The sequence below is a fragment of the Calonectris borealis genome, chromosome 6, assembly GCF_964195595.1.
Source record: "Calonectris borealis chromosome 6, bCalBor7.hap1.2, whole genome shotgun sequence".
NCBI classification, from domain to species: Eukaryota; Metazoa; Chordata; class Aves; order Procellariiformes; family Procellariidae; genus Calonectris; species Calonectris borealis.
In genome coordinates this window covers 19,791,563-19,804,429 of record NC_134317.1, presented here as the reverse complement: position 1 = coordinate 19,804,429, position 12,867 = coordinate 19,791,563, and the positions used below count along the sequence as shown (strand labels likewise).

The 12,867-nt window shown below is 33.7% G+C and overlaps 1 protein-coding gene across 1 annotated transcript in view; it reads left to right on the top strand.

Moving 5' to 3' along the window:
- Positions 1 to 12,867, top strand: part of LOC142083547 (prolyl endopeptidase FAP-like) — a 42,686-nt gene that overhangs the window by 14,294 nt on the left and 15,525 nt on the right. The window contains exons 9-18 of the mRNA XM_075153092.1: positions 416 to 519; positions 858 to 993; positions 4,407 to 4,451; positions 6,146 to 6,250; positions 6,341 to 6,411; positions 7,024 to 7,077; positions 7,411 to 7,535; positions 8,773 to 8,820; positions 11,708 to 11,806; positions 12,558 to 12,627. Of these exons, the coding sequence (XP_075009193.1) occupies positions 416 to 519; positions 858 to 993; positions 4,407 to 4,451; positions 6,146 to 6,250; positions 6,341 to 6,411; positions 7,024 to 7,077; positions 7,411 to 7,535; positions 8,773 to 8,820; positions 11,708 to 11,806; positions 12,558 to 12,627 (857 nt within the window). The remainder of the gene's footprint in view (positions 1 to 415; positions 520 to 857; positions 994 to 4,406; positions 4,452 to 6,145; positions 6,251 to 6,340; positions 6,412 to 7,023; positions 7,078 to 7,410; positions 7,536 to 8,772; positions 8,821 to 11,707; positions 11,807 to 12,557; positions 12,628 to 12,867) is intronic.

Genomic DNA, 12,867 nt, shown 5'->3' with positions numbered 1-12,867 from the left:
CATGAAATCAGTTTAAGCTAAACCATTTTATTTCACAGCTGGGATGTCAAAGATCACTTACAATCATGTGAATATACTCCTGGAGTTTTATGCCACAATAAGTGTAGCGTGTGCTGCAAAGATCCACACAGCAAATAGAACGCTGGTTTCTATTAAGCACGTTTTCTGTATAGAAAGGCACTAGATTTGACTGTTTAAAAGGTGTTGTTCTTCATATATGAAATGATGCAAAGTTAAGTAACGTACTACTGCTGTAGTGTCACTCTGCAATCTTATAAGACCACATTTGCCCTGTCATACTCAACTGAATACATATTTTGTAACCTGTCTACTTTCCTGCAAAAAGTGTTGTAATTTTCCTTGATCTGAATTGTTCAGAGCCAGATTTGAATAACCTGTTACATTTTCTTTGAAGGCTGGGGCTAAAAATCCTACTGTTAAAGTGTTTATTGTCAATACTATTAACGCTGAAGCGTTTGGTCCTAAGGAGGTGCCAGTTCCTGCAGTCATAGCATCCAGGTAGCGTGCCTTCAAATATGTCTTCTCTTTTTTAAAAAAGTTTTTGTCTATTTGTTTTAAATGCTTGAACCTCTGAGTTGTTTTCTGTTTCTAACAGAAACAGTGGAGTGCCATATTCATGTCCTAGAAGGATCAGAAGCTAACTAGAAATGTTGTATTTTGATCCTGTCTGTCCATATGATACACTGTTACAAAGGAGACAAAAACATCCCTAAGACAATGGAAGCTTTGCTTTTGTCTTCCACAGAGCAATATGAGGGATACAATCTATAGCAATGCTTCTATATTTCTGTTCTTTAATAACCACCCTTTCTTTCTTTTTTCCTTTTATTTTTTAGTGATCACTATTTTACTTGGCTTACTTGGGTAACAGATAGTCGAATCTGTGTGCAATGGCTAAAGAGAATCCAGAATTTTTCAGTCTTAGCTATTTGTGACTTCAAAGAAAATTCAAATACTTGGGACTGTCCAGAGGTAATAAAGTTGGAAATATAAATTTAACATTGCTGAAATTAACATTTGCTAATCCCATCTGCATAGCTATTTTAACACCTACTGGTCATGCACAGGTTGCTCTGACTTACTTGCAGAAGTATATTTAATCTTGCCCTGAATTATTTTAGAAAATAATTGTGTGCCTGCCATAATTGTATTTTCCAGTGTTTGATCACATGCATCTTTTAGCTACTAGTGATACCTTTTTTAATTTTAATTGCTTGGAGAGGGGTGAAAAAATTTTAATTGCACCAACAAGAAATAAAAAAATAAGATTTTTTTTAGTGAGGCTTAAATAACAATCAAAGCAACAAAAATAAGAAGAATGCTACTGAGCAGCTTTCAATACTGTTGTTTAGTTCCTTCTTGCTTCCTCATCTTCAAAAGTGGAACCATATAGGATCTTTATTCTTTTTTAAAGAAAATCTTATTATACTACCTTGAAATTTCATACTACGTCTTACTGAATCATGTCCTTTATGATTAATGTTAAATTAGTTGAAAGAACATACAGATTAAAAGTAAGGCAGCTTTTCAGGAGGGAGAAATTATAATTATGTCTTATCAAATCATACAGTTGGAGAAAGCAGACAAGTTTTCAGAAACATAATCCCTTTTTCAGATCTGAAAAGAAAACTTCAGGCTAATTGCAACATTTTGTTTAAATATGTCATTCTATCATTAAGACAATTTGGAGGGAAAACCATGCTCTGTGGAGCAGAAGGATAGCTTAGATGGCCTAGCTATCTATACCTATATGTAGATAGTTATAGATCTTATGTACAGAAGCCTTTCTGAAAAAGATATTTCTTTAGAAGACCTTGTAAAGCTTGAAGACTGTAGACACTGATAAATTCATATAGATCCTGAAGGAAACAATAGCTCTGAATTTCAGTAGTAGTACTCTAGTACAGAAGTCTCATTTACTGTCTTTCAGTATTGACACTGTTTGCATGTCTTGTTTTTAGAGTTTATGGTACAGAACACGTATAAAAACTAGCATTAGGCTGAAACCTTGAACTAATGGGAAATAAAAGGCAAGAATACTTATGAAAGTGTTCTGTATAATGGATAAATTGTAAATTCAGAGTTTATTGACACAGCCTTTCCAAGCTGAAAATAATTCTTATTCCTCTATGATATGACAATTGTTGCAAATTTAAAAGGAAGTTAAGGTCCTGTTCTTTCAAAAACATTATCATTGAAGTAATTTTCCACAGAGAAATATCTTAATTTATTAGGACAAAATACATATTTACTGCAGCATTTGATGTGTTTCCTAAATAATTGTTCCACTTTACAAGTACATTAACACTGAATCTCTATCTCGCCTCGAAGTAACCTGCATTTTAATAACTAAATATTTTAGTGTTAAAAAAAAAAAAAAAGGGTTCTAGCTTTCTACTACAATCCACCAAAGTACTTTAACACAAGCTTAACTTTAAGCATGTAAGCAGTTTTATTTATTTCAGTAGGTCTATTTATGTGTTTAAAATTAAGCAAGTGCTTAATTGCTTTGCTGGAACCAGACCAGAACAATTAACATCTTGCAGGACTGTGTTCATGATCCTTGTTTAATTGCATTTCTCCATGAAACCTTATTTATGGAGTCTCTACTGATGTTTCTATAATTCTATATTTATACAGTGATACAATGCTTTTATCACATTAAAGTTTGCACAAATGGCCAATTGAAGGAGTGTGAACAGATGGGAGTGCTGCATTAGCTCTATTTGCCATTAGAAAGTATATCTCTGTACGTTTCCATTGGCAAAAATAGTTCTCTTGTTGATTTCAGATTAAATTGAGACTCTAATGTACAATAAATGTGCTAGGCTTTATGTACTCGAAAATAATAACAAAATATAATCTACAAGATGTTCCTAAACTGTCCATTCATCAAAAATATTCATGTGTTCAAGTCTTGCTCATGTGAATAGACCATAGAAACCAATATGAATTCAGTGGAACTATTCATGTGAGTAAAAGCTAGGCATGTGTTTGTGAAATTGGGATTTCCCATAAAGATGCCAGTTCTCTAATTAAATTCTGTAAGTACTTTAATACACAGAAAAATCCCATATAAGTCAATGGGACTAATCATATAAGAGAAGTTAAATATATCCTAAATGTACTATGTCATCAAGATCTGAGCCTTAATTTAAAGAAAGGAAAATAAATTTAGGATGCAGATATAAAACAGTACATCCCATTTTTCTTATCTTAAAAGAAATAAAATCCGTCTTCTGAGTTAATAGTTCAGTGGAGCCCTTGCACAGTACTGAACAGTCTTCTAAGGGGCAAGTACTTGCAACTTTTGCTCAAATAAGTCACTTTGCAGGGACTAAGTTGAAAGGGAGAAAGCATGATTCTGAATGCTAATTGAGGATTACAAATACAAACAAAGCAAATGTGTTGAATTTATTTCAGACTGTAAAGAAATACTGTATTAAATGAACAGTACAAGGAAAAGTTTGCGAGTTAAAAAAAGGAATACATTGACTGAATGCAGAATTGTTAAATATTAAAACACTTGCTCCATCCAACAAGCAAGATATTACACTCTTCAATGAAAAAGTCTTAGGAAAATATTGAAAATGCACCAGAAACATAAATAAAAATGTAAAAGCACCTTTAGCTGCAGGAGGTACTGATCCATTTATGCTCAGCGTCAGCCTTTTTTAAAATCAGCTTTAAGAATGTTACAAGGAGTTAAGACCTGCTAAACTTATATTCATAGTCTCAGGATATGATAATCTGGGTGATTTTTGCTGCCTACATTATCTTTGCCAATCCTTAATTCTTCTTTCTCAATATGTTATTTGTGAGATTTTTTTAAAAGTGTTGAAAATCAGGCCCTTTAATATCTCTAAGCTGAGCACCAAATATGGAGACCCTTGATTTTTATGTACTTTACTTAGTTAAAGTATTTGGCTTGTATTTTTAAGGTTTTCAAGGTTTACATTTAAAAAAGGTACCTAGTAGTCACGTTATCCATTGTTATAAATCAACATCACAGCTTTGAAATGAAGGGAAATATTCTGAGACCTAATAGCAGATTTTTAGTATTATTATTCCTGAAATCATTTTACTTGGTTTTTACTGAAAAATTCATGAGACTAAGTAGTTGTTAATTCTTGCTTTCAGTGAAAATCTTGCATAAGATTAAAAAAATTACTTTAGATTTTATTTAGCTCTGATGACAGCTGTTAAAAAATAATATTTTAACTAACATAATGGTATTAATACAGTAATATTATTTATCTCGGACAACCTTCAAGTCCCTGAACCTTCATAGCAAGTATTCTAAAATTCTCTTTTACAGGCAGCTACAGATTTTTGATTTGAAGGTTTTGAATCTCCATAAACTCATTCTTGATTTTGTTTTTCAGAATCAACAGCACATAGAAGAGAGTCAAACAGGATGGGCAGGCGGAGTAGGTTTTCTTGTTGTACTCTATTTTGATTTAATGAAAAGCTACAGCTTTCTGCATCTTCACAGCAGTGTTTTGAAACATGAAGCACTATTCTGAGTCATACAACACTATTTTGTAGGATTGAGACTTTTAATGCTGTGTTAGGCATAGTGTCTGGCTACCTGCTTTCTGAGTTTAAAAACCTTTTTTCTGTCTCCTTTTGCAAATCTTAGACCAACTGATTTGACATTATACTGAAGGGCGGGAAGTCATGAAAAGAGGTAGATTCATACTGCAATGTAATTCTTAGAAGCATCCTGGAGGCAAAGAATAGATGTAAAATTCCTCTGATGTCATTAGGGCAAGAGATAAGATTGGTCATACCATAGCATTTTAAGAACAAAACCTGCCCATTCAGAACACAGTTTTAGTGCCAAGTGCTGCATATCTTCAGCTAGGGAGGAACCTTCAAGGTAAGACACCCCACTTACAAGGGTAGTTGATATTTCTCTGCAGTTACCCCTAGGCAAAAGAAATTTTCTCTACTCAGTAACCTTTATCTTGGAAGAGACATAACGCCTATCTTTGGGAACTCACAATAAAAACAAACCTGCAAGGAAATCGTAAGAGCCTGAGATCAGTATTTACAATCATATATTCTAACAGTGAATATGTGTTATTGCTTATGTTTACTCCTCAGGCAGGTGAAGTTACCAGAATTCAATATGGGGAACCTCACACTGTGCTTGAATATCTTGCAGTGGACTTAACTGAGAGTTTCGATTTTCAGTACACTGTCCTTTAAGAGACTTTTTTTTTATTTGAAGCGAAGATTACACATTTACAAGGATTAGTTATTTTACTTGGTCCCTTCCTTTTTCACCACTTGTATTGAGGTTGTGATGACAGTTTTTTTTAAAACTAAAGAAATTGCACACATGCATAAATCCCTGCTTTAGCCTTTATGGGATTTCAAGCATTAGGAATATTAGAAGCAGGCTCCAGAACAATTTAGCTTCTGGTCACAGGCTTGGGTTGGTATTATTCAAGTCATACTCACTCAGGAATGTTTGGTACTGTGTTTGAAGTGCTTGCAAGTCATTCTTCTGTGTTCATATTTTGAAAATAAAACTCACAGTTGCAGTAACTCATCCTTGACTGACAATTTTAGTAAAGACGTGATGGTTTGAAAGGAAGCAAAAGTTGAATGGTCTTATCTGGGGTAATCTGTTCTTTAACATTATTGGAATAGTATGGGAAACTTCAAATATCCATTTGCTTAGTGCTGTATTTGCTCAGTGAATCAGCCAAACTCTATGGTGCACAGGATTTTCAGTCTGGCACCATTCATGAACATTAGCTTTATTCAGAAACTTATTTTTTAAAAATCAACTCTACCTATTTTTAAGTAACTAAAGAAAGGTCATTCAGAATATACAAACAACTTATTCCACTTATAAGTAAAGAGCTTGCATTTGTAGGATACTTGAGGTATCTATATTATCAGCTTAAGAAATCTGACATGACAGGTTAGAAATCGTAATGTGTACTGACTGGGAGATTGAATATCACATGTAAACACTTGTGCAAAGTACTTTGTCCCATCTGAACTGATTAAATAGTTTTGTTACTTTTAGTATATGTACTATAATCTGTTAAACAGCTTGCACACTCTTACTTACATCTCATCTACCATTTTTCTTCCACTGTTTCAGTTCTTTGTTTCTGCACCATATTTTACATCAGACAGCAGTTCATACTACAAAATTTTTAGTGACAAAAATGGTTATAAGCATATTCATTACATCAACGGCTCTGTGGTAAGTCAAGCAAAGTGTTCTACATTGACCTACTGTAAGTTTCTGAAATAATTCTACAGTATTCAATAACTTATATGTCTGGCTTCACAGGAGAATGCAATCCAAATTACAAGTGGAGAATGGGAGGCAATATACATTTTCAGAGTAACAAATGATGCAATGTAAGTATCATGAAGAAGGGAACAGATTGTGAATGTTGTCAGTAAAAGCAACACTTAATCATTGGAACACCATTTGTTAACTCATCAAGTTATAACTAGGTATAATTTGTTTTGTATCTGAATGCATCCACAACAAATTTGTATGCAAAGGCACTGCACAGGTTTTCAAACTTGGTACTTATGGGAGATTCTTTGCAAATTGCCCTCATTTTTGTATTTATTTTCAATCACCCATCTTAGAGAGACATATTTAGAAATACTTAAATTTAAGCATGTGGTTAACCCTCATACTATTTGCAATTACTTCAGTTGTCTCTCTTTTTATGGTCTCTCATTCAGGTTACTATATAGATAGATACAGCTTACATAATTGGAGTGATTAGCTCATGAGAATTAAGACAGAACTCCTATTAATATGGTTTATTTGTCACCTAATCAGAGTTTGAGCTAAGATTTATTAAGATGAAAGGTACAGAAGCTTAACTTACTCTTCCATCACATGCAGAAATCTCAAAAAGTCTAAGTTAACTTCCAAGACGGCTTTTCATCTTGATGCTGGTTCATAGGTCATCCCTTTATGGATTATTTATTAACATATAAATGAATTTACAGTTTCTATTCAAGCAATGAATTTGAAGGCTATCCAGGAAGAAGGAATATTTACAAGTAAGTGTTATCAACATTATCTTAATGATACTAGGTTGATAGAAGATAGGTCTGGATTTGTCAGTAAAATAATTTAGTTTCAAGATGTTTAAAGTGTAATTTCACAAGCTATTTTAACTAAATCTTGACCTCAGATTATATCTGAGAATTGAGGAGAAATAGCATCTAAAGTTTAAATATACTCTTGGGGAAAAAATTGATAAAAAGAGAAAACATTTATTTTTAAATTGAACCGTTCTGAAAGTACAGTGTCTGTGTTCTAGAATATGACACAGACACATGTGAAGTTAGTTGTAGCAAAATAAATATTGCTTTATTTTATTTCTCTCCTAGAATCAGTATTGGAAGTAAACCTATCAGAAAACAATGCATTACTTGCAATTTAAGGAAAGAGAGATGCCAGTATTATACAGCAAGGTTCAGTGAACATTCCAAGTACTATGCCTTGATCTGTTATGGTAAGTATAGCATGGGAGCAAACATATAATCAGTTGTTCTTTCAAATTTATCAGAGGCATAGATAATACTGATTATCCCAAATGACAGCTAGATAAATCATAGAAATTTCACAATAACCAGGAGAGATTTCCAGAAAGAAACTTTTCCATGTCCAAAAACCTTGAGAAGATGTTTCAAAAAATACAAATATTTTCACTCTATATTTTTTTTTACTTTTTCAACAAAAATCTTGGGATTTTTAGAATTAAAAACAAATTTGTGAAAGTCCTTCATGGCACAATACAGATTCTAATCTGGCTTGTCAAAGTCATGCTTTTTCTTACAGCAGCAAGAGCAGGATTTAGAAACACACACTGATTTCCAATTCATGTGATGAAAGTTAGCTATGAGAAACTACCACGATATGTTTCCCAATTGAAATTATTAAAACCTGTGTTAGCCAAAAAATGTTGGATATTTACTACCTGAGAACATTTTTAGTAACTGAACTAGGAAAAATTCAATTCATCAAGATGTATGATCACTGAAACCACTTGTAACACAGAAGTAATAGATGAAGTCTTAGCTCTGTTGAAATAAGTTAGGTGATTACAGTGATCTGAGGTTTCATCCATTGGTGTAATCAAAGAACAGTGAAGTCACAATCTAAAAAAAAGGAAACAAAAATATCCAAGGTTTTCCTTTTGCACTTTTCATTTAAAGTTTACTGTTCTTCTGATTCTGCACTGACTGATCAGCTGAAGAGTTCCTTAGAACTTCCGCTGAGCGGAGAAGCAAATGTAGCAAATAGTAACACCTTTCAATCATTCTTGCTCAAAATAGTCAGTAAGGTCGTCATCATGTGAAAGCCACTCACCTTCACAAATATGATGTGACATGTTCTCAGGAGAATGTTTCACATTGTTAATTCTGCATTCACCTTATGTAATCACATCTCAGGTATTAACTAGATGTCACTTCATCTCTAGGGAGGAAGAGTTTGTTGGTAGATTTAAAGTTACTTCTGTTATGTTTGCTAAGCAGTGCCTGTATGTATACAAGTCTCTGTACACACAGTACCTTATGTATTTTGTGCAGTAGGGACTAGTGGGTTATACAGCAGAGAAGATTCAGATTTGTGTATATCAACTTTGAGCTCTTTAACACCTGTCAGTTACCAATGTTAATGTAATATACATTCCATCACCAAATTCCAGCTTCAAACTATAAACTGCCTTCTTATCATTCTTATGACAGGTCCCGGGATTCCCATTTCTACTCTTTTCGAGAACCACGGTGATAGAGGTACTGCAAATATCCTGCCTATTTCTGAGCAATTGTTTTCCTCATTGATCTTCACTATGCAGATCCTCTAATACAGTATGTAGGATTGTGATCAAGAAGCCTTTCATCTTGTTTGTTATTAAAATATCTAGTGTCTTTCTAGATTTTTTAATTAGTAAAATCCAAATATCAATGAACACACTGATGCCTTTAGTTTCATTCCCGAGTCCAGCACTTTTATAGCATCCTGATGTTTTTCCTGTTTACACACTATAGATGCAATGAACATCGGCAACTCTTTGTCTACCAAATATTGAGTCAAACTTTGTAGAAAACATTATTGTGATTTCCAAACTATTCCTTTTCACATTCAAATGAACATAAGACTTACTGAGTTTTTTCATGAAGCAACCCTACCCTATGCAAAAGGCAACAGTGTACTATTTAGAGTTTGCAGTTTGAGCTATTTTAGTGTACTAATCAGAATTTGGATCAGTGACTTGCTCTTCAGCCATCAGTAGAGATGTCAGGGAAGAGCAGAAGCTCCTTCAGATGATCAGTTCAAATAATTGCTTCAGACAAGGTGTAATTATTGCTACAACATGGGAACTCCAGCAAGAAACATTCAGAGCCCTCATTCTTTAAGTAACGTGTTAGTGAGGACTGTTTGCAATCAGGCCAAGCAGGAATTTGCTAACCATGAAAATATTAATTACTCTGCAGTGAGTTTTCTCTCTCTGTCCCTTGTTTTTCCCTAAAAATTCTTCTCCAACTTAAAGCCCTCAGTCCTGAAATGCTATGAAAACTACCATGGTCCTGTAAAAAATTTAAGTGATTTGGCATTCCTCCTTCCTTCCCCAATAATCAGTGGAAACGCACTAGTAGTTCTAATGCCAAGGTCCTTACAGTTCAGCCCATATTGATAACCCACTATTAACTGAGTGTTGTCTGACCAGAAGACACATAAAAACATGAGTAAGTCAAATGCCGCAATATTGTTATTAATCAGCGGTGTTTCATGCAGAAGTCAATGAATTGCAACATAAGATTATTTTGACTCCAATAGGAGTTGGCACATCTTACTTTTTAACCACTCAAAAATGTTTGCAGGTGGAAAAGATTGCTCGACGTGTCTATTGCAGTTGTGCTATAAAAACACTGTGTTCTTCTGGTATTTCTTTTGCAGAAGGTTTAAATAGGTTTCAAGGTTTAAATAGGTTTAAAGGTTTAAATACAGCTAATGCATGGATTTTTTCATATTTAATCCATTGTCATAGCTCTCTGTTTTCCATGATTCATTATGATGGTGTGTATCAAGGGCCCCTACTACTTCCTTATCGAAGTATGAATTGTATGAAATGCAGCTAAGTGCCCAACCACAAATATGTGTTTCTTAACCTCTCTGCAGGAGAGAACAGTTTCATTTAATGGATCCTCACCACTGGTTTCATGATGGCTCACTCTGCTGTGCTATTATTCTTCAGGAATAAAAACAAATTCAGGCTTCTCTTTGACTTTTGCATGACCTTTTTTGGATTAATTTTCCTTAAGTACCTTGCTTTCATAATCTCTTCTGTGGTGCAAAACTATTTTTAGTAGATCCATTTTCATTGCAGTTAGCAGCATTTTGAAAATATATCACTCATGACTTTTAGTAGGAGGCATACAGTTAAATTTCCAAACCAGTTTGGAAGCTCCTTCCAGCGTCTACAATTCATTTGTGTTAATGGGCAAGTTTCAGGAGTTTTGAGGGGAAGGATGGAAAGGGTTCAGCTGAGTTTGGGTGAGTATCCAAAGCTAGGATGATCTTTCAGACATAAAAACCCACTTGAATCTGCAAAACTTGTCAAAAGTACTTTGAAAGAGCAAATTCCAGTGTTATGTTGGCATGTCCTGAGCACTATCTAGCTCAAGACGTGCTGAGAGTACTTCTTGTATATTTTTGAGCATTTCCAGAAACAGGAAGTGGTTGCATTTAAAAAAAAAAAAAGGTGAACTAACAAAGAAAAATCTCCTGCAGTTTTAAAAGGTTCTTTCATTGAAAGTGAAGCTAAAAGTCACAGATTTCCATTATGTACAATATTCTTCATCCATCACTACTCGTGGGGAAACACATAAACAAGTAACACCCAGTGAATTCATAATATATAGTTCTGCAGACTATGCTGGATATTAACTACATTTTAAATAGTAATTTTTAAATTATATAACTGTAAATTGGGTCTAAAGCAAGTAAAACAAAAATTTTAAATACTTTTTAGATAAAAAATCAACAAAAGAGTTTCACTAAGTGTGCAGTAATATATTACTAAGGACAGTTATATGGTAAGTCTAGTATCTTTGTGTAGGAATATACTGTACAGTGGTTAAGCAAGGGTTTGCCACAACCCCTTAAGAAACTGAATTTCCTGCGTTAGCCCAGAAACAAGATATTCCCAAACATCTATGCGCTTAACCACACTGCCCAAGTGTCTCAGAGGTTAAACTGATGTTGCTGTGGTAAGGAAGAGAGGAGATACAGGACTGTGTTTTGCATGAGGGGATGAATTTTGCATTTCCAGCTCCCACCATATTACAAAACTGGGATGAGGGCTCTGCAGGAGAAAGGAGTTTCTTCGTGACATCCCGGACTCTAACATTCAGAGGCAACATGTAAAATGATTTGCATTGCAAAATGTACATCCTATAAAAATCTAACAAATAGTTGTGCACTATAATACCAGCGCCTTGCTTTTATTTAGCTATGTGATCAAGCCCAATTAGAAGTGTCTGAGTTGATTTCATTACTCTGCTTGTAAAATTTCACAGATTTCCTTTCTGTTCTAAGAACACAAAATAAAGGAATCTCAATTAATGAAGAGGAATTAACAATAAATTAGTTAATAATTCAGGCATTTCTTTTACTTAGAGCTCAGAGTATTGGAAGAAAATTGGGAATTGCAGTCTGCTTTGCAAGAGATCAAACTGCCAAAAGAAGAAATTAATAAACTTGAAGTGGATGGTATAAGTAAGAATTACACATCTTTATTATACTTTTTATTCCTACTATTTTAATATTTTGCCTTCATTTTGTTATAGTAAGTATTGTCTTTCTGTAGAACAAACTTATTAGCCTGTCAGGTTGCAAAGAAGAGACCTAGTTCTGCCCTGTTTGACAACAACCAATTTGTCTGTGCCTCAGGGTATCTCTCAGTAGAATAGCAGTTAAAATACATCTCTGCTTCACAATGCAATTTTTTTTTTAATTCTTTAATACTATTGGTAAAGTGTTTAAATATAATGTAAAAACATTATATTATGGTTGTAATAAAATGTGAAATCTGAACTGCTGTTCATGTGTCACACACTATATTGACTTGCATACAATGTTGTTTTCACTAGTGACTTTACAAACAATATTCCATGGTAATGAATCAGTGAAAAGTTTCCAAAACTCATTTCTCATAATCTTAACAACAGTTATATTCTTAGTTGTGTTTTTCTGGGCACCTGGAAAACTGAGAACTTAAAGTTATGTGAAATAATAGTTTTATGGATAGCTAAATTAAAATAAAAGTGGGCACTTTATTTCTTCAAAGTTGTTCTTCAGCAGCTCAATATAAAGTTAGTTGCATCAGTTCTGTGATTCACATTGTGTAGTTCATGCATTGTGTGGTTTGTGCTGATTCATTTTCATATACTATTACACCCAACTCTGGATTATGCTTGGAGGAATCATTTTAACCATTAACAATACAATTTTAATATGTCTTTTCTAGCTTTGTGGTACAAAATGCTTCTACCCCCACAGTTTGATAGATCCAAGAAGTACCCTCTGCTTATTCAGGTGTATGTAACACTTCCTTTCTTTGAACGTTGTTTTGTCAGAAAACATACTTCTTATAATTTAACAAAACCTAGGACATTTGCAACATTTTATGAAGTAAAAGCAAAACCACTTAGTTCTGTTTTGTTTGTTGTGATGGGTTGTTTAATATTCTTCTGGAATAGAAATTCAACCCAATGGAAATCAATGAAGTTTTTAATGTTAATCTTAGTATGGCAAAGATTAGCTCCTCAGAGAAAGAA